The sequence below is a fragment of the Salvelinus namaycush genome, chromosome 19 (assembly GCF_016432855.1).
Source record: "Salvelinus namaycush isolate Seneca chromosome 19, SaNama_1.0, whole genome shotgun sequence".
In the NCBI taxonomy this organism is placed as follows: domain Eukaryota; kingdom Metazoa; phylum Chordata; class Actinopteri; order Salmoniformes; family Salmonidae; genus Salvelinus; species Salvelinus namaycush.
In genome coordinates, this window is record NC_052325.1 from 4,092,495 (window position 1) to 4,112,209 (window position 19,715).

General features: G+C 45.9%; 1 protein-coding gene across 1 annotated transcript; it reads left to right on the top strand.

The window, feature by feature from the left end:
* The first annotated feature begins 2,538 nt into the window (after nucleotides 1-2,538).
* Nucleotides 2,539-11,998, top strand: LOC120063707 (macrophage receptor MARCO-like). Its single transcript, XM_039014002.1, has 14 exons — nucleotides 2,539-2,704; nucleotides 3,960-4,061; nucleotides 4,222-4,512; nucleotides 4,685-4,711; nucleotides 4,825-4,878; nucleotides 6,106-6,186; nucleotides 7,846-7,890; nucleotides 9,284-9,361; nucleotides 9,773-9,817; nucleotides 9,994-10,083; nucleotides 10,287-10,331; nucleotides 10,551-10,625; nucleotides 10,927-11,091; nucleotides 11,283-11,998. Exons 1-14 carry the CDS (start codon nucleotides 2,587-2,589, stop codon nucleotides 11,411-11,413), a joined length of 1,347 nt encoding a protein of 448 aa, XP_038869930.1. The 5' UTR covers nucleotides 2,539-2,586; the 3' UTR covers nucleotides 11,414-11,998.
* The last annotated feature ends 7,717 nt before the right edge of the window (nucleotides 11,999-19,715 follow it).

Here is a 19,715-nt window from a genome sequence, read left to right on the forward strand (position 1 = left end):
TTTTTTTAAATGATTATTTATTTTTGGTTTGCCCACTAGAGCTCTGTTTGTCTTGTGTGTATGATTTTGTATTAGATATTGGAGTGAGTCAGTGGCTGCGTTCGTTCTGATGTTTTGCAACAGTGGTCTTTCGACTGGTCAGACCAGATCCTGTGCCAGTGTTTAGGCGGGGGATCTGGGTCTGGCTGCCATGTCTAGACGCAGCCCATTATCACCAGGTGGGATACAGAATGTGTTTGATATTATATTGTAGGATAACATAATATTGTATAGAGTGTGGCTATTTTAAATGCATTATAGTATTGTACTGTGGTGTGTGATAATGCCCGAGAAGCCGATGTTTGGAGGATATATTGGCACTGTTTGCCAGCCCTTGACTTCGTCTCAGGCCTGACACCCGTACCAATATCTCCTCCAAACACTGGCTTCTGAGGGCATTATTCCTTAATTAATAGAATAATGGGAATCAAAATAATAATATGTGAATTGCAAACAGTACAAGGAAATATTTTGCTGTAGCCTTCCTTTCGAATTGTGTCGCTGCAAAACTAATTTAGTCGATATTCAAGTTGATTTTGACAATTATGGGACATTGCAACACAATAGATATAGGTAGTCAGCCTGAAGTAAACACTTCTAAAGGTAAGCTATATAGTCTATTGGCTCTATAAAATTCGCATTACATGCTTTTAGTCATTTTCCCCCAAAACCTTCCCAATTAAATGTTGACTGCAAAGTTGGCCTACCTGGCAGAATGATATGATGATTTGTATCAAACGGGTGTACATTTGCTTTGCACACTCTACCATCATATGTGCAGTACAGAAACACAGCTAGCCTAACACAAATGTACTGTGAATAAAACTTGAAGAGCTCAGTGACTTTCAACGTGGCACCGTCATAGGATGCCACCTTTCCAACAAGTCAGTTTGTCAAATGTCTGCCCTGCTAGAGCTGCGGAAAGGTCTAGGAGCAACAACTTCTCAGCCTCGAAATGGTAGGCCACACAAGCTCACAAAGTCAGAGCAATGATACAGTTTCTGTTGGCTATGTCATTTCTGGGGTTAACCTAGGGCTTTTGATTCAGTGAAGGTCTTTCCATAATGAGAATAAGTTAAGGGGTTCCCTCCTTCTGTTTGAGTGTGCTGGTGTTGTTTCAGGTGCCATTGCTGAGAGATTTGCTCTTCACACTCTGAGCAATGGTTAGGTTTCACTCGTGATTTGTCAAGGTGCCTGTGCTAGTGAATCTCCTCTCAAACACCTGATAAAGATAAGGTTTTATGTGAGCCCTATTCCCATCAGAATGGGCTTTTTGGTGTCTTTTAAGAACATAATCTGAGAAATCCGTATCATATAGAGTGCTGTGGTGAGGTCTCTCTCCTGAGTAAGCTGGTAGGCTATACTCTTTGGTTTCTTGGTTTAACATATCTCACCCTTGTGGATGTCCTTGGTTGTTTTTGTGTTTCTGATGCAGAGAATCTCTTTCCACAGTTCCGGTCATCATTAGGGATCTCTGCTGTGAGAGTGGATATCAACAGCTATGGGCCTAGGCTACATATCCTCTCCTCTTTTCCTTCAAAGCACTGATCAGTGCAGATGAAGGGGTGGAGACAAGGGCCCCATTCCAGAGCTTACACGTTGCTGACGCATCTTCCAATGCCTGGGTAGGTATTTTAAGTATCAGCGAACCACATCATATGTTATAGCAATTTGTCAGTTTATGACACAGTCAATGGCCTGGCACGCAAACATTGGTTGTTGCATTACATTGCCTTAGCTGTGGAACCTGGCCAAGGAGAGGACAGATTTAGGCAATTGAGATAGAGCAACATTTCCCTCATCTAATCCAATCGACTGCAGTGCACAGCCGCATTAAATGCACATTAGGGCAGGCAGGGAAGGGTTTTCGTTCCTTAGATTGCCTTCTGTCCAATGACCACAAGGTGGCAGGATTCAATCAAAAATCAGATGAGCCTGTTCAGTGCTGTCCTCTCGTTGGGATTTCACATCTAAGAGAGAGGGATAGAGAAGGAGAGAGAGGGGGGGATAGAGAGAGACAACAAAACAGTTGAAGGAAGAAAGGAGAAAGAAGGAGTAAGAGTAGAGATGGAGACAGAAGGCAACAGGGGGTAACAGTAACCTATATAACCTTTGACCCACTGAGATCCCCACCAGAGAGAGAGAGGGAGAGAGAGAGATGTAATGTTGTTTTGTAATGTTGTTTTCGTTGCTTGTATGCTTTTCTGTAGCAGTTTTCAATGAAAGATAATGTTTTTGTATACTTTTGGTATACTTCTCGAGAAACAGTACTTCCTGTGAAAGGCAATGGAACTGACATTCTTAGCAGGAGATGTAGAATTTAGTGTCAGGATAATCCAAACATATGTACCCCATGCTACTTCCCTTTTTCTACAGATTGCTGTTAACACTGTCAATACAGCTCATTTTTGCAACCTCAGCCCCAAATCAGATGACTTCCACTATGTGTCAAATGGGTTGGGTTTTATGTTTTATACGTAATGATGCGTTGTTATAAGAGGGTCTTGATGAGGATCTCGGGGGTGTTGTCTGTCACTTTGGAGTAACATGGAGACATCAGTAGAAAGAGGAGAGGATCACATCAGCTCGTTCTACCAGAGTAACCCACTGCTTGACTTAGACATGAAACTGAGCAGGACGGACATGTACACCTTCCAGAGCAGCGGTAAGCATGGGTGGACCTGGGGGTCACAGGGGCAACATTTTGACTTGTAAGTTCTTCTTGTGCCAAAGGCCTGGTGATTCAACAGTAGTGAGCTATTTGTGTGATTTTTCTTATATTCCACCCCTGGTGCTAGGGGCCTATGCACATTAGGGCAGGCATGTTTCCCTAGGTCCACCTGGTGCAGAGGCCTTTCTTATTTCAAAGTATGTTCTTTACCCAATTCACCTTGAATTGGTGCAAAGTGTGATCCGCTGTAGCTCAGTTGGTAGAGCATGTTGCTTTGGATAAAACTGTCTGGATGTATTATATTATTACATTATAAAGTGGCTTGGATGATCTTCAATACAGTGAATGGTAATTTATTGTAACTACATTCAAACTCTTCAGGGAGACAATCCTTGTGAGAACATAACTGGGAGGGATCAGATTGCTATGGTACAACACAATCTGAAAGTGGTGGTGGAGACTGAAACAGAAGTAGAAGTACTGTCTGTGCACTGCAAAAATAACCAGTCTAGCCAAAGAGCTTTTGCCATGTGCAGAGACCATAGACAGCACTGAATTCCAACTTTATATTCACTGGCCAGACACACCTGCTGTGGCAACCTACAGTAGATGAGTGCTATTAACCAAGCTCAACAGCCTGACTTTCTACACTGAGGCAGAAATAGAGAAATAGCCAGAAGAGTGCAGCCATGTCTGTGGGTTTGTTGAGATCATTTCTCCATATTCCAAGGGATGCATTCATCTGAATTCTAAATCCCACCTGTAATCCCACCTGTAATCCCTACCCCTTGACAGAACATGAATTGGATAGGTTTAAGCAATATGATTGCTTGTATGCTTTTCTGTAGCAGTTTTCGATGAAAGATAATATTTTTGTATACTTTTGGTATACTTCTCGAGAAACAGTACTTCCTGTGAAAGGCAATGGAACTGACATTCTTAGGAGATGTAGAATTTAGTGTCAGGATAATCCAAACGTATGTACCCCATGCTACTTCCCTTTTTCTACAGATTGCTGTTAACACTGTCAATACAGCTCATTTTTGCAACCTCAGCCCCAAATCAGATGACTTCCGCTATGTGTCAAATGGGTTGGGTTTTATGTTTTATACGTAATGATGCGTTGTTATAAGAGGGTCTTGATGAGGATCTCGGGGGTGTTGTCTGAGTAGGTGTAGGTGGTAGGGGCCCATTTGGAATGTAGCATAAATGTATAAATGTTGTTTGTGTTCATGTCAACATGTTTCAGATCTAAAACCAGCCAAGGCCAGAGGAGCACAGCGATGTCTGAATGTTATTGTCGTTTACCTCGTCCTTCTGACTGCACTGAATGCCTTCCTCCTTTACAAAGGTACATCAACCATTGGTTGGTTTTATGTCCAAAATGGTTCAAGCACATTTATCTAATGTAAAGGAGAAACTAGATTTCCCATTATATCCTGAACTGCATCAACACACGACTTCCTGTATTAGTGACACTATTTGTCTGTCTCTGTGCACCTCTCCCCCAGTCTTTTCGATGGAGTCTTGTTGTTTCTCCTCCTCTGGCTCCAGGACAACGACGCTGACCAACATCCACCTCCCCCTGGGGACGGACCAGGAGGAGGACCTCCGTACCCTGGCCAGAAACACCAGCTTGGAGTCCAACTCTCTCAGAGGAGACCTGGGGAGGTTACAGACCCAGGTCAGCAGCCTATGTGGGGAGGATGGACAGCTGGGCCAGCTGAGGACAGACCTGGGTGTGGTCAATGCCAGCACCACTCTCCTTCAGGACACAGTGAAAACACTCAGATTCCTCAAAGGTAGCTACTGTAAGAAATGGCAGGATGTCCAGGTTGATAGATCTTACATTTTATATAAAATATGGTTACACATGGACGTAGGTATACACCCATATTTTGTCATTATGCTTTGCAAAGTATAAAATACAAGAGTGTATCTTGTGTAATAATGCAGGCTATTTTTGCATTGCAGCTTCACCAGGCCCACAGGGACCTATTGGTAAGTCCCCTCATCCTTAGTGCAAAATCAACAACCACAGAAGAGAGTAAGAGAGGTATCAATGCCCCTTACACTTGTAATTCCCATGTCATTTGATGCTATGGTTTCCCTAGGTCCACCTGGTGCGAGAGGGGCAACTGGTGTGAGGGGGGAGAAGGGATACACAGGTGAGTCCACCTAAAGCGCTACATTGCTGCATTGTAGTGGCATCACCGTGTCACTGCAACAGCCAATGTTAGCTCAGCACCAATCTAACTCTACCACACATTGGAGGGTTGTAGGAGAGGAAATATGTAGCATTAGCATTTATCTTCTCGTCTGTCCAGTAACGATGAACTGAGGACCTGTCATCTCCAGTCAGGATCAGAGAAAGTGAAGGATGAATGATCTGCCTGCCTCTTATTTCATAATAACCCACTGCTTAGTCAATGCATTTACCCCTGTATGAAGTCTCAATCAGGGATGGATTTTCACACAAGCTAACATATTATCATTAGAGTCTGAGTCAGGCGTTTCCAATAGGTCGTCCTACCAAAATGCCATCCTTCATCACACTATAGAGTGGATGCTAACTGCACCCGTTTAGTAAGCAGGCAGACAGTTTCAGTCAGCTAACATGGATAAGTGCCTTTTTCGAGGCAATGATTGTATTTTTCACAATAACATAATTCATCAAAGAAAAATTAAGAATCCATCAGACTCAATATCAATAATGTTTCATACAGACCTTTCTCTGTCAAGTGATCTGTGACCGTTCTATGTAAAGCTGATTTGATGTAATTCACTGTAACATTTAATGTTTGCTTTTGTATATAAGTAGATAGTGAAAGGGTTACTGTGTTCCAATTGAGACAGTAGATAGTGAGAGGGTAACTGTGTTCCAGGTGAGACAGTAGATAGTGAGAGGGTTACTGTGTTCCAGGTGAGACAGTAGATAGTGAGAGGGTTACTGTGTGTTCCAGGTGAGACGGTAGATAGTGAGAGGGTTACTGTGTTCCAGGTGAGACAGTAGATAGTGAGAGGGTTACTGTGTGTTCCAGGTGAGACAGTAGATAGTGAGAGGGTTACTGTGTGTTCCAGGTGAGACAGTAGATAGTGAGAGGGTTACTGGGTGTTCCAGGTGAGACAGTAGATAGTGAGAGGGTTACTGTGTTCCACGTGAGACAGTAGATAGTGAGAGGGTTACTGTGTGTTCCAGGTAAGACGGTAGATAGTGAGAGGGTTACTGTGTTCCACGTGAAACAGTAGATAGTGAGAGGGTTACTCTGTGTTCCAGGTGAGACAGTAGATTGTGAGAGGGTTACTGGGTGTTCCAGGTGAGACAGTAGATAGTGAGAGTGTTACTGTGTTCCACGTGAGACAGTAGATAGTGAGAGGGTTACTGTGTGTTCCAGGTGAGACAGGACAAAAAGGAGACCCTGGAGTTGATGGCCAGACTGGTGCCAAGGGAAAACCAGGGGAACCAGGACCCAAAGGTGATTCACCTTACTCCTACTGATATCAAACCTTAACCTCAATCTAAACCCCAATAGGAAATGTGACATTATTACTGATCTTTTATGTCATAACAATGCATTTAGTAGTCTGTGGTTATTAAAACTTCTTATGGCTGCAGTCCCGTTAACGGGATCGATATGACAACAGCCAGTCGAAGTGCAGGGCGCCAAATTCAAAAAACAGAAATCTCATAATTAAAATTCCTCAGACATTCATGTGTCTTATATCATTTTAAAGGTAATCTTGTTGTTAATCCCACCAAAGTGTCCGATTTCAAATAGGCTTTTCAGCGAAAGCACTACAAACGATTATGTTAGGTCACCACAAAACCACAATAACCACAGCCATTTTGTCCAGCTAAAGATAGCTTTCACAAAAACCAGAATAGAGATAAAATTAATCACTAACCTTCGATTATTTACATCAGATGACACTCATAGGACTTCATGTTACACAATACATGCATGTTTTGTTTGATTAAGTTCATATTTATATCAAAAAATCTGAGTGTACATTGAGGCGTTAGATTCACTAGTTGCAAAAACATCAAGTGACTTTGCATAGCCACATCGTTTCAACAGAAATACTCAACATAAATATAAATGATAATACAAGTAATACACATAGAATTATAGATATACCTCTCCTTAATGCAACCGCTGTGTCAGATTTCAAAAAAACTTAACGGAAATATAAACCATGCAATAATCTGAGACGGAGCTCAGATGATTAGCCAAATTAGCCACCATGTTGGACTCAACAGAAACCAGAAATGACATGATAAATGTTTCCTTACCTTTGATGAATTCATCAGAATGCAGTCCTAGGAATCCCAGGTCTACAATAAATGCTTGATTTGTTCGTTAATGTCTGTTATTTCTGTCAAATTAGCTACTTTCGAATTGTTTACCAAACGCACTAACCAAAGTCTCAAAGAGCGACCACTATAACGTGACGAAATGTCCAAAAGTTCCGTTACAGTCAGTAGAAAAATGTCAAACGATGTACTGAATCAATCTTTAGAATGTTGTTAACATACATCTTGAATAACGTTCCAACCGGAGAATTACATCGACTTCAATTGAGAGATGGAACGGAGCTGCCTCTCACGTGAACGCGCGTGTTGAATGCATGGTCACCTCATGGCAGTGATTACTAAATTCTGTCTCCTTCGACCCCCCTTCACATTAGAGTCATCAGACGTAGTTCTATTGACTGTTGACATCTAGTGGAAGCCGTAGGAAGTGAAAACCCATCCATATCTCTCTGTATTTTCAATGAGAGCTTGGTTGAAAATATGGCACCCCCAGAAAAAATCCAAACAGGAAGTGGAACTTCTCAGGTATTTGCCTGCCATATGAGTTCTGTTAATCTCACAGACATAATTCAAACAGTTTTAGAAATTTTAGAGTGTTTTCTATCCAAAACTAATAATAATATGCATATATTAGTAACTGGGACTAAGTAGCAGGCCGTTTACTCTGGGCACCTTTCATCCACGCTACTCAATACTGCCCCTGCAGCCAGCCATAAGAAGTTAATGCTCATATCCACCGGCTCACATAGAGTTCACTTGTGGTTATACCACTATTGATCTCCATTCAGTACCTCAACTCTATAACATGTCAATGTTTCAGGTGAAGATGGTGCCACTGGATCACAAGGACCAGCTGGTGCACCCGGTAAGTCCATTATTACTAACATAGAACCAGTCCAGTAGTACTAACATTGTATAGAACTCAAGCAGTAGAGTTGTGGAGAACATGGTGGATAAGTTGACTGTTTACCACGACAATTACCCATGCATCAACACTAACTTTACAGCTCCCTAGTGGACAGGCTGGGAATATTTCACCATAGTTAGCTTAGTGAGCTCTTTTAGTCTAAGAGACATTCGGAGGCTAGATTAATTATTGACAGTTTCACAGGGGCCGGGTCTGCAGGTGGAGTAGGCTAATTGTGTCAGGAATACTGAATATTCCCCCCTTTTCCTTCTGACTCCGCCTCTCTCCCCCGCTCTCACCCCATCCGTCACAGAGTAAATGTGTGTCGTGCACTTGATGTCCCACAGCCCAATCAAAATAAATATGCCCTTGATTAATATTTGATTGGCTGAACTTGCTCCAGGACTTTGCATTTTTTATAGCTGAAAAACTAGCCCTGACTCTTCAAAAGCTTTCGAGGGGTGACATGAATGCATTTTAAAAGTGTAGGTTAGATGGTTAAAGCTGCTGCTGCCCAGGCAGATACTATTCTTTCTCTCCATGAAAGGAAATTCATATTTTTACTTAATTGCCCTCACTGTTAATAGTCTTAACAGCCTGGTGAGCACAAGGCTCTATTCCCTTCCACCCTTGAATAGGTAGGAGATTGACTCCTGACAATAGACTCAAACTCCACTTTTGGGGTTAACAGTCATAAATATAAATATTCCCCACTAAATGTATCTTTTATATTATCCTATATTATGAGTTATCATAAATATGATGTCATCATGACTTGCTCAAATTAACTTGTGACCTTTTCATCCAGTAGTTCCATTTCCATTTCAGCCTTCTCAGTTTCTGTTCCTGTTGTCAAATTAATACGGAAACCATATCAGCAGATCATTATTGTGAAATCTGTCCATTTTACGTCCTCTGAATTGAAATTAGAAGTGCTGAGTGAATGCATTCTGTAAATAAAGGTAGTTTGGAGTTCTGCTTGCTTCAGCACAAATATAGTACATTTTTCTTAGCATAGCCACTTCACAACAAGTAGCCACTACTATGGTGCCGGAGAAAATGTATATGATGTTAAAAAGGGGTGAAGTTCCCCTGTGTTAAGTGTTTTAATGTGCATGTATTTGATTATCTTTAGTGGATAGTCTGTTTGTGTGTGTGTGTGTGTGTGTGTGTGTGTGTGTGTGTGTGTGTGTGTGTGTGTGTGTGTGTGTGTGTGTGTGTGTGTGTGTGTGTGTGTGTGTGCGCGCGTGCGTGCGTGCGTGCGTGCGTGCGTGCGTGCGTGCGTGCGTGCGTGCGTGCGTGCGTGCATGTGTGTGTGTGTATACAGTAACTCTGACTATGTGTCATACAGACAGTGGAGCCACTAACTGTTCAGGACCCCCTGGGCTGCCAGGACCACAGGGACCAAAGGGGGATATGGGACACATTGGTGAGTCTGCATGGGCATAAAAGGATACTTCGGGATTTGGGCAATGAGGCCCTTTATCTACTTCCCCAGAGTCAGATTAATTTGTGGATACCATTTTTATGTCTCTGTGTCCAGTATGAAGTAAGTTGTGGTAGTTGCGTGAGCCATTGCTAACTAGCGAGCCATTGCTAGCATGCTTACAGACACCCATAGACTTCCAGTCATTGTGCTAACGCTAGTTAGTATTGGCTTGCGAAACTACCTCTAACTTCCTTCATACGGACACAGAGATATACTTCTCTGTGCATATTTGCATATTTGAAGGGCTTACTTGTAAACAACCTATTTTTTACTATTCAACAACAAGCTGAACCTGGTCTACTCTTTACTCTTGTTGCCACCTCTAACCTTTACCTTCCAACCTCTTCACAGGTTTACCAGGGATATCAGGCCAGAATGGAACCAAAGGGGACACTGGTAAATAACTGTTGATGTTTAACTGTTTCATGAGGATAAGCATGAGGTTGCCTTTACATGTTAGTGTGTGTGACTGTGTGCAAATGTTTTCACATTTTTGCATTTTCATCTTTACTGTACTGTATAGCCTCCACATTGTAGAGCGAGTGTGACATAGTGTGCTGTGAATCTTCCAGGAGTCCAGGGGCGTGATGGAGTAAAAGGGGCCCGTGGTCTGAAGGGTGACACAGGGCCGACAGGAGAGCCTGGACCCACAGGACCTGAAGGTGAATTTCACCCTGTCTCTGAGCTATAGGAGCCTCATAATCACTTCCTTCAAATGACTGATTACAAGAATGACAGGTTATGTAGATTGTCTACATTTTCCCATCTTTATTATATTCTCCTAACGTTAGGTGCTATTATAATCATATGAAGTGTCATGTATGACTTTTTGTACAAATTTCTAGCTCTTGTTCTTCTTCCGCAGGACCAAGAGGACCTGCTGGTGTTAATGGAACAAGAGGACTTGCTGGTGTGTGTGTCTGTGTGTGTGTGTGTGTGTGTGTGTGTGTGTGTGTGTGTGTCTGTGTGTGTGTGTGTGTGTGTGTGTGTGTGTCTGTGTGTCTGTGTGTGTGTGTGTGTGCATGCGTGATTGCGTGTGAGTGTGTTTAATTCGTGTGTTTGTGCGTCCGTGCGGGATTGCGTGTGAGTGTGTGTGTGTGTGTTTAATTTTAACTTCTGCATGTCCTAGGTCATCCAGGATTGCCGGGAAGTCCTGGAAGCCAAGGTCCACGTGGAGAAAAGGGTGAAAGAGCAGCTGGACCAGGTAAGTGTGTGGACATATGGAGCCTCACACACACACACACACACACACACACACACACACACACACACACACACACACACACACACACACACACACACACACACACACACACACACACACACACACGTGTTGGTGTGCATTTGTTTACGTAAATATATACTGTATGTAAATATGATATGTATTCATTTAACTGAATATTCATGTGAATAATCATTGGACTATAGGCCTGGAATAGAGCACAGTTCATTTTCAATCATTGCGTGTATAAGATATTTTCAAATGTCTCTCTCTCTGGTGACAGCGAATGTGCGTATTGTTGGTGGGGGGACTCGTGGGAGAGTGGAGGTGATGTGGTCGGGGCAGTGGGGTACGGTGTGTGACGACAGCTTCGACACATTGGATGGGACGGTGCTCTGCAAGATGCTGGGGTACCAAAGAGCCTCTACAGTCTTCACGGCAAGCCCCGGTGAGTCCATCCACTACCTTATCACTTCCATAGATCCTCCAATTGGTTTTGTCTGTTTGTTCCTACTGAGGATGTATAGAGATCCTTTCCTGGTTGAGTTTTGTTTAACTCTATATATATTCATGAATTGCTCATTGTTCATTGTTGAATCTCCTGGACTTGGCCTGTGGATTCAGTTGTGATTCTTTTAGGGGTGGGCAAGATCTGGTTTGATGACTTGCGCTGCACAGGCACAGAGGCCAGTGTGTTTGACTGCCCCCACAACGGCATGGGCATCAACAACTGTCAACACAACGAGGACGCTGGGGTGCAGTGTGTGTGAGTGTGTCCTGGATCCAAAGGAGAGACTCCTGGACTCCATCGAAAAGACTGGAGGAGAGATGCATAGAGAGAGATACACACACACACACACACACACACACACACACACACACACACACACACACACACACACACACACACACACACACACACACACACACACACACACACACCATGTAGAAACATGAACATGTCAAAGACTGTAGTTAATGGTATGGAGACTTGTTGCATCTACTTTGTCTCATCTTATTAAAACAACATTAATAACTTATAGGCATTTCAATAAACATGGCATTTAACTAACATGAAGCTAACTTATTACTGATTACTTATTACTGATTACTTATTACTACCTGTAATAATGTACCCTGGATGAAAGTTTACAGAGAAAAAACTGAATTGCATTTTGTAAACCAGTTTCATCAGTTTGAAGTAAAACAGTGAAAAATCAGACAAAATGAGTCAGATGCAGTTTGTATAAATGTTGTGAAATGCTGTGTGACATCTACTTTCGCCTCTTTATCCCACTTGATCCCAGTCCTCCACCCACTCACCATCACCCTCCTCCACCAACTCACCATCACCCTCCTCCACCCACTCACCATCACCCTCCTCCACCCACTCACCATCACCCTCCTCCACCCACTCACCATCACCCTCCTCCACCCACTCACCATCACCCTCCTCCACCCACACACCATCACCCTCCTCCACCCACACACCATCACCCTCCTACACCCACTCACCATCACCCTCCTCCACCCACTCACCATCACCCTCCTCCACCCACACACCATCACCCTCCTCCACCCACACACCATCACCCTCCTACACCCACTCACCATCACCCTCCTCCACCCACTTACCATCACCCTCCTACACCCACTCACCATCACCCTCCTACACCCACTCACCATCACCCTCCTACACCCACTCACCATCACCCTCCATCACCCTCCTACACATACACACCATCACCCTCCTCCACCCACTCACCATCACCCTCCTCCACCCACTCACCATCACCATCACCCTCCTACACATACACACACATACACACAAACACACCAAGCATCATTCTGCTTAGGCCAGCATGGTTAAAAGTCAGTCTGAAGGACAAGCACCTCCTTCCTGACAGACATACAGAATTGGGGTCAACACTTCTATATGACACAGCCAGTCAGTCATGTTACATTAGATAAAGTGAAGTTAAGGGACCAAAATAACTTGAGTTTAAATATTATCTAGGGCTGGTGTCCAAATGATTAAATAAATGTATCCAAGCACATTTGGGTCCTGTGATCTAGAAAATGGCTAACAGTTTGTGACATGCAGCTTTTCACTTTGCAATAAGAAACTATTCAGTGTGAAACAAAATGTTTCACATTCAACATATGCCAACACTTTCATTTGCTGCCCAGTTAAGCAATGTCTCGTGAAAATGAAATGGTCTGTATTGTAGAATGAGGTGCTCTTAGTGTAAGACAGAAACAGCCACCTGCTTTCAGGGGAGCGACAGAGCATTTGATTCACAGCTCATTTGTCTACGACCATTCCCTTTCAGGGGACGCGAACCTGAGTCACTTCCTTAGACACCACCATCATCCCTCCTATAAGTGGCTCGCTTCTCTCCTCATCCTTCCATCTCTCCATCCATATGCCGGGGGACCAGGCATATTAAAACACAAAGTGCTGATTATCATTCAGCAGCCTTGTCTCTGTCTCTCCCGGGACTCCTCCTCTCAGCAAAGCTGGGAAATAAACATGAGGGGGTCTGTCTCCCTCGTTCATTAGCCAGTCGAAACCGGGGTCGCCCCGGCCCGCTCCCTGACCCCTGAACCACCGAATGTATTTGAGGTCTGGCACAGATAAATAAATGATAGGAGCGGAGGGAGGGAGGAAGGAAGGGAGAGAGGGAAAGAGGAGGGGGGCGGGCAGTGACAGAAAGGGTAATGAGCGTGACCTCCCTGTCCTTCTGACCTGTGTGAACTCAGCCACCTCAGAGCAGTCAGAGACTATGAGCAGCACAGACGTTTAGACAAATATTCTTAACACATTACTGCCTATTACTACCACGGCCCTAGTGTATAGAGATGTCTCAATATGTGCTAATGGAAGAGAGATATGCAGACACATCACATACAATACCGTTCAAAAGTTTGGGGTCACTTAGAAATGTCCTTGTTTTTGAAAGTTAAGTACATTTTTTGTCTATTAAAATAACATCAAATTGATCAAAAATACAGTGTACACATTGTTAATGTTGTAAATGAATATTGTAGCTGGAAATGGCAGATTTTTTATGGGATATCTACATAGGTGTACAGAGGCCCAGTATCAGCGACCATCACTCCTGTGTTCCAATGCCACGTTGTGTTAGCTAATCCAAGTTTATCATTTTAAAAGGCTAATTGATCATTAGAAACCCCTTTTGCAATTATGTTAGCACAACTGAAAAATGTTGTCCTGATTAAAGAAGCAATACACCTGGCCTTCTTTAGACTAGTTGAGTTTCCGGAGCATCAGCATTTGTGGGTTCGTTTACAGGCTCAAAATGGCCAGAAACAAAGACGTTTCTTCTGAAACTCGTCAGTCTATTCTTGTTCTGAGAAATGAAGGCTATTCCAGAAATTGCCAAGAATCTGAAGATCTCGTAGAACGCTGTGTACTACTCCCTTCACAGAACAGCGCAAACTGGCTCTAACCAGAATATAAAGAGTGGTAGGCCCCGGTGCACAACTGAGCAAGAGGACAAGTACATTAGAGTGTCTAGTTTGAGAAATAGACGCTTCACAAGTCCTCAACTGGCAGCTTCATTAAATAGTACCCGCAAAACACCAGTCTCAAAGTCAACAGTGAAGAGGCGAATCCGGGATGCTGGCCTTCTAGGCAGAGTTGCAAAGAAAAAGCCATATCTCAGACTGGCCAATAAAAATTAAATATTAAGTTGGGCAAAAGAACACAGACACCGGACAGCGATATGGCTTTTTCTTGAGGTCAGGGCTTTGTGATGGCCACTCCAATACCTAGACTTTGTTGTCCTTAAGTCATTTTGCCACAACTTTGGAAGTATGCTTGGGGTCATTGTCCATTTGGAAGACCCATTTGCGATCAAGCTTTAACTTCCTGACTGATGTCTTGAGATGTTGCTTCCATATATCCACATACTTTTCCTTCCTCATGATGCCATCTATTTTGTGAAGTGCACCAGTCCCTCCTGCAGCAAAGCACCCCACATCCTGATGCTGCCACCCCCGCGCTTCACGGTTGGGCTGGTGTTCTTCGGCTTGCATGCATCCCCCTTTTTCCTCCAAACATAACGATGGTCATTATGACCAAACAGTTCTATTTTTGTTTCATCAGACCAGAGGGCATTTCTCCAAAAAGTACGATCTTTGTCCCCATGTGCAGTTGCGAGTTTCTTTTGATTTTCCCATGATGTCAAGCGAAGAGGCACTGAGTTTGAAGGTAGGCCTTGAAATACTTCCACAAGTACACCTCCAATTGACTCAAATGATGTCAATTAGCCTATCTTAAATTTCTAAAGCCATGACATCATTTTCTGGAATTTTCCAAGCTGTTTAAAGGCACAGTCAATTTAGTGTTTGTAAAGTTCCGGCCCACTGGATTTGTGATACAGTGAAATAATCTGTCTGTAAACAATTGTTGGAAAAATTACTTGTGTCATGCACAAAGTAGATGTCCTAACCGACTTGCCAAAACTTTAGTTTGTTAACAAGAAATTTGTGGAGTGGTTGAAAAAGGAGTTTTAATGATTTCAACCTAAGTGTATGTAAACTTCCGACTTCAACTGTAAATGCCCAGTGTTCCTCGTGAGACACATTGTATTCAACAGCAGAAATTCCTGTCAAGGGTTAAGACCATTGTTTGCTGGTCTACCTTGACGTGACTCTCTGCCTAAACAGCAGTGAAAATAAAAGGCTATTATGGTGGTGTGTTTTTAGGTAACCTCTCCTGACAGCTTTTGACCTTGTTTATTATGGTGTATCAGTGTTTTTCACTAGAGCAGGCAGCACTGCAGCCAAGGCCAGAAGCTTCTTTCTGTGTTTTTATTCCATTTAGTGCCTGAAGTGCCCTCATCATCATTCAATTAGGCACACTGCATGCCGGAGCATTTGATCCACAAATCTGTATTCTCACACCTTTCTCCCTGAGTGGCCTTTAGGAATTTGGTTTAATGCCCATTGGATTGTGTTCTGCTCCAGTATTCTCACTGAGCATGTTTGGAAAGTCTTTCTTTGTATTTGACATTAAAGAACCATTAAAGCCTAACATTTTGCATTATTTCAATGAAAATAATTTCATTTATGTGCTAATCGTATGACCGAGTTAACACTGACAAAGGACAATTGCAAGAAAATTGGGGAAGTATTTGGTTATAAGACTGCATGAAACTGTAACCCTCCTCGATTTTATAACAGTGGCAGTTTCCCTCACCTTTTGAACAATAGGCTGTCAGCATGGGGAGTGCTGAGGGGTGACGTTTGCTGTTGGCTACGCTGTCGGTGTGTCCACTCCGTGACAGGACGGCGTCCGTGGATCGAGGCCAGCTGGACGCCCCTGCCGCACCGCAACGCAGCGTAGTCCAGACGACAAATCATCGATCATTCTCTTTCTCTGGCCATGGGCCTCGGACAGAAGACAGGGTCAGACCTGCTCCCTGAGACAGGCTCTGCCAAGACCACTCAAAAATTGACAGGACCCGCCATGCCACACATGCCAAAAGAACTGCCAGCCATAGAGCCAGGGAAAGCAGTGCCACGCTTCATGGGGGAAATATATCTTATTTTATGGATCAACTGAACTTAACATGGCTTTACTTCATCATGGTATATCAAATCTATTGTATTAGTTGCTGATAAGTCTATGTTTCTTATGTATTCTCAATACTCAGTGTTAATAGGCCATGATCTGCTTCCATTTACACAAGGCTTGTGTAACGGCTTTCTTCCTGGGATGAAGGAGAGGACCAAAATGCAGCGCAGTTAGTGTTCAACATGTTTAATATAATGAACTGTGAACACTTACAACAATACAAAACAACAAACGTGAAAACCGAGACAGTCCTAGCTGGTGCAGAACACAAACACAGAGACAGGAAACAACCACCCACAATCCCCAACACAAAACAAGCCACCTATATATGATTCTCAATCAGGGACAACGATTGACAGCTGTCTCTGATTGAGAACCATATAGGTTCCATAACCAGACAAACTAGACACACAACATAGAATGCCCACCCCAACTCACGCCCTGACCATACTAAACAAATACAAAAACAAGGGAAAACAGGTCAGGAACATGACAGAACCCCCCCCCTCAAGGTGCGAACTCCGGGCGCACCCCTAAAACTCAAGGGGAAGGTCTGGGTGGGCATCTGTCCGCGGTGGCGGCTCCGGCGCAGGACGAGGACACCACTCCACCATTGTCTTTATCCCCCTCCTTAGCGTCCTTTGAGTGGCGACTCTCGCCCCCGACCCTGGTCTAGGAACCTTCCCAAAGGTCCCTCCTAAATAGAGAAGATAACTCAGGACAGAGAGGTAGCTCCGGACAGAGAGGTAGCTCCGGACAGAGAGGTAGCTCAGGACAGTGGGGCAGCTCCGGACAGAGGGGCAGCTCCGGGCTAATGGCAGCTCCGGGCTGAGGGGCAGCTCATGACTGTAGGGCAGCTCATGACTGTAGGGCAGCTCATGACTGTAGGGCAGCTCATGACTGTAGGGCAGCTCATGACTGTAGGGCAGCTCATGACTGGCGGGCAGCTCATGACTGGCGGGCAGCTCATGACTGGCGGGCAGCTCATGACTGGCGGGCAGCTCATGACTGGAGGGCAGCTCATGACTGGCGGGCAGCTCATGACTGGAGGGCAGCTCATGACTGGCGGGCAGCTCATGACTGGAGGGCAGCTCATGACTGGAGGGCAGCTCATGACTGGAGGGCAGCTCATGACTGGAGGGCAGCTCATGACTGGAGGGCAGCTCTTGACTGGCTGGCGGCTCTGGCGGCTCCTGACTGGCTGGCGGCTCTGGCGGCTCCTGACTGGCTGGCGGCTCTGGCGGCTCCTGACTGGCTGGCGGCTCTGGCGGCTCCTGACTGGCTGGCGGCTCTGGCGGCTCCTGACTGGCTGGCGGCTCTGGCGGCTCCTGACTGGCTGGCGGCTCTGGCGGCTCCTGACTGACGGACGGCTCTAGCGGCTCCTGACTGACGGACGGCTCTAGCGGCTCGGGACAGACGGGCGGCTCTAATGGCTCGGGACAGACGGGCGGCTCAGACGGCGCTGGGCAGACGGATGGCTCAGACGGCGCTGGGCAGACGGATGGCTCAGACGGCGCTGGGCAGACGGATGGCTCAGACGGCGCTGGGCAGACGGATGGCTCAGACGGCGCTGGGCAGATGGATGGCTCAGACGGCGCTGGGCAGACGGATGGCTCAGATGGTGCTGGGCAGGCAGGCAGCTCAGACGGTGCTGGGCAGACGAGCAGTGCAGGCAGCTCAGACGGCGCTGGGCAGACGAGCAGTGCAGGCGGCGTTGGGCAGGCAGGCAGTACAGACGGTGCTGGGCAGACGAGCAGTGCAGGCGGCGTTGGGCAGACGGCCGACTCTGACCTGCTGAGGGGCACAGTAGGCCTGGTGCGTGGTGCCGGAACTGGTGGCACCGGACTGGAGACACGCACCTTAAGGCTAGTGCGGGGAGCAGGAACAGGGCACACTGGACTCTCAAAGCGCACTATAGGCCTGGTGCGTGGTACCGGCACTGGTGGTACCGGGCTGAGGGCACGCACCTCAGGGCGAGTGCGGGGAGAAAGAACAGTGCGTACAGGGCTCTGGAGACGCACAGGAGGCTTGATGCGTGGTGCCGGAACTGGAGGTACTGGGCTGGAGACACGCACCACAGGGAGAGTGTGTGGAGGAGGAACAGGGCTCTGGAGACACACTGGAAACCTGGTGCGTGGTGTAGGCACTGGTGGTACTGGACAGACCGGACCGTGAAGGCGCGCTGGAGGTCTTGAGAGCAGGGCTGGCACCATCCGCCCTGGCTGGATCTTCACCCTAGCCCGGCAGATGTGGGGAGCTGAGATGTTGCGCACCGGGCTAAGCATACGCACCGGGGACACCGTGCGCGCCACCGCATAACACGGTGCCTGCCCGGTACGACGCCCTCTCTCTCCACTGGAAGCACGGCTGGGAGAGCTGTAGCGCCGAGCTGGCAGAGGACGTGCAGGGCTAGGGAGGCGCACAGGAGGCCTGGTGCGTGAGGCTGGCACAGTCTTAACCAGACGGCTAGCACGCACCTCAGGACGAGTATGGAGAGCTGTTCCCGGTGACATCAACTCCCCGACACGTTCAGTCGGGCGGATGTCGTGCCTCATGCACCAAACCAGCACCTCCCTCATAACTCTCTCCTCCAATTTACCCATTAACTCCTTCACTGTCTCTGCGTCGCTCACCTCCAATTCCGCCCTGACCGGCTCCTTACGGTAAGCAGGGGGAGTTGGCTCAGGTCTGACTCCTGACTCTGCCACACTCCCCGTGTACCCCCCCCAATAAATTTTTGGGGCTGCCTCTCGGGCCTCCAGCCGCTCTGCCGTGCTAGCGCCTCATAATAGCGCCTCTCCGCCTTCGCTGCCTCCAGCTCTTCTTTGGGGCAGCGATATTCCCCTGGCTCTGCCCAGGGTCCTTTGCCGTCTAGGTCGTCCTCCCATGTCCATTTCTCCAAATAGTGCAGCCTCTCCTGCTGCTGCTGCTGCTGCTGCTGCAGCCTCTCCTGCTGCTGCTGCTTGGTCCGGGTTAGGTGGGTGGTTCTGTAACGGCTTTCTTCCTGGGATGAAGGAGAGGACCAAAATGCAGCGCAGTTAGTGTTCAACATGTTTAATATAACGAACTGTGAACACTTACAACAATACAAAACAACAAACGTGAAAACCGAGACAGTCCTAGCTGGTGCAGAACACAAACACAGAGACAGGAAACAACCACCCACAATCCCCAACACAAAACAAGCCACCTATATATGATTCTCAATCAGGGACAACGATTGACAGCTGTCTCTGATTGAGAACCATATTAGGCTGGACACAGAAACAGACAAACTAGAATGCCCACCCCAACTCACGCCCTGACCATACTAAACAAATACAAAAACAAGGGAAAACAGGTCAGGAACGTGACAGCTTGAGTCAAAATGAGCTGCTGTCATACTTGTCTTTTCTATGCATTGTTCAAACAACACGTCTTCACTATTTTTGGATTAGTCTGAAAGTGATCAAAATAGGTTGGTCATC

Bases quoted from the DNA above. Each gene is read 5' to 3' on its own strand.
- LOC120063707 (XM_039014002.1), top strand. From the start codon at position 2,587: ATGGAGACATCAGTAGAAAGAGGAGAGGATCACATCAGCTCGTTCTAC. The intron at 6,187-7,845 runs GTGATTCACCTT...TCAATGTTTCAG, and splicing joins AGGGGAACCAGGACCCAAAG to GTGAAGATGGTGCCACTGGA. The intron at 7,891-9,283 runs GTAAGTCCATTA...TGTGTCATACAG, and splicing joins AGGACCAGCTGGTGCACCCG to ACAGTGGAGCCACTAACTGT.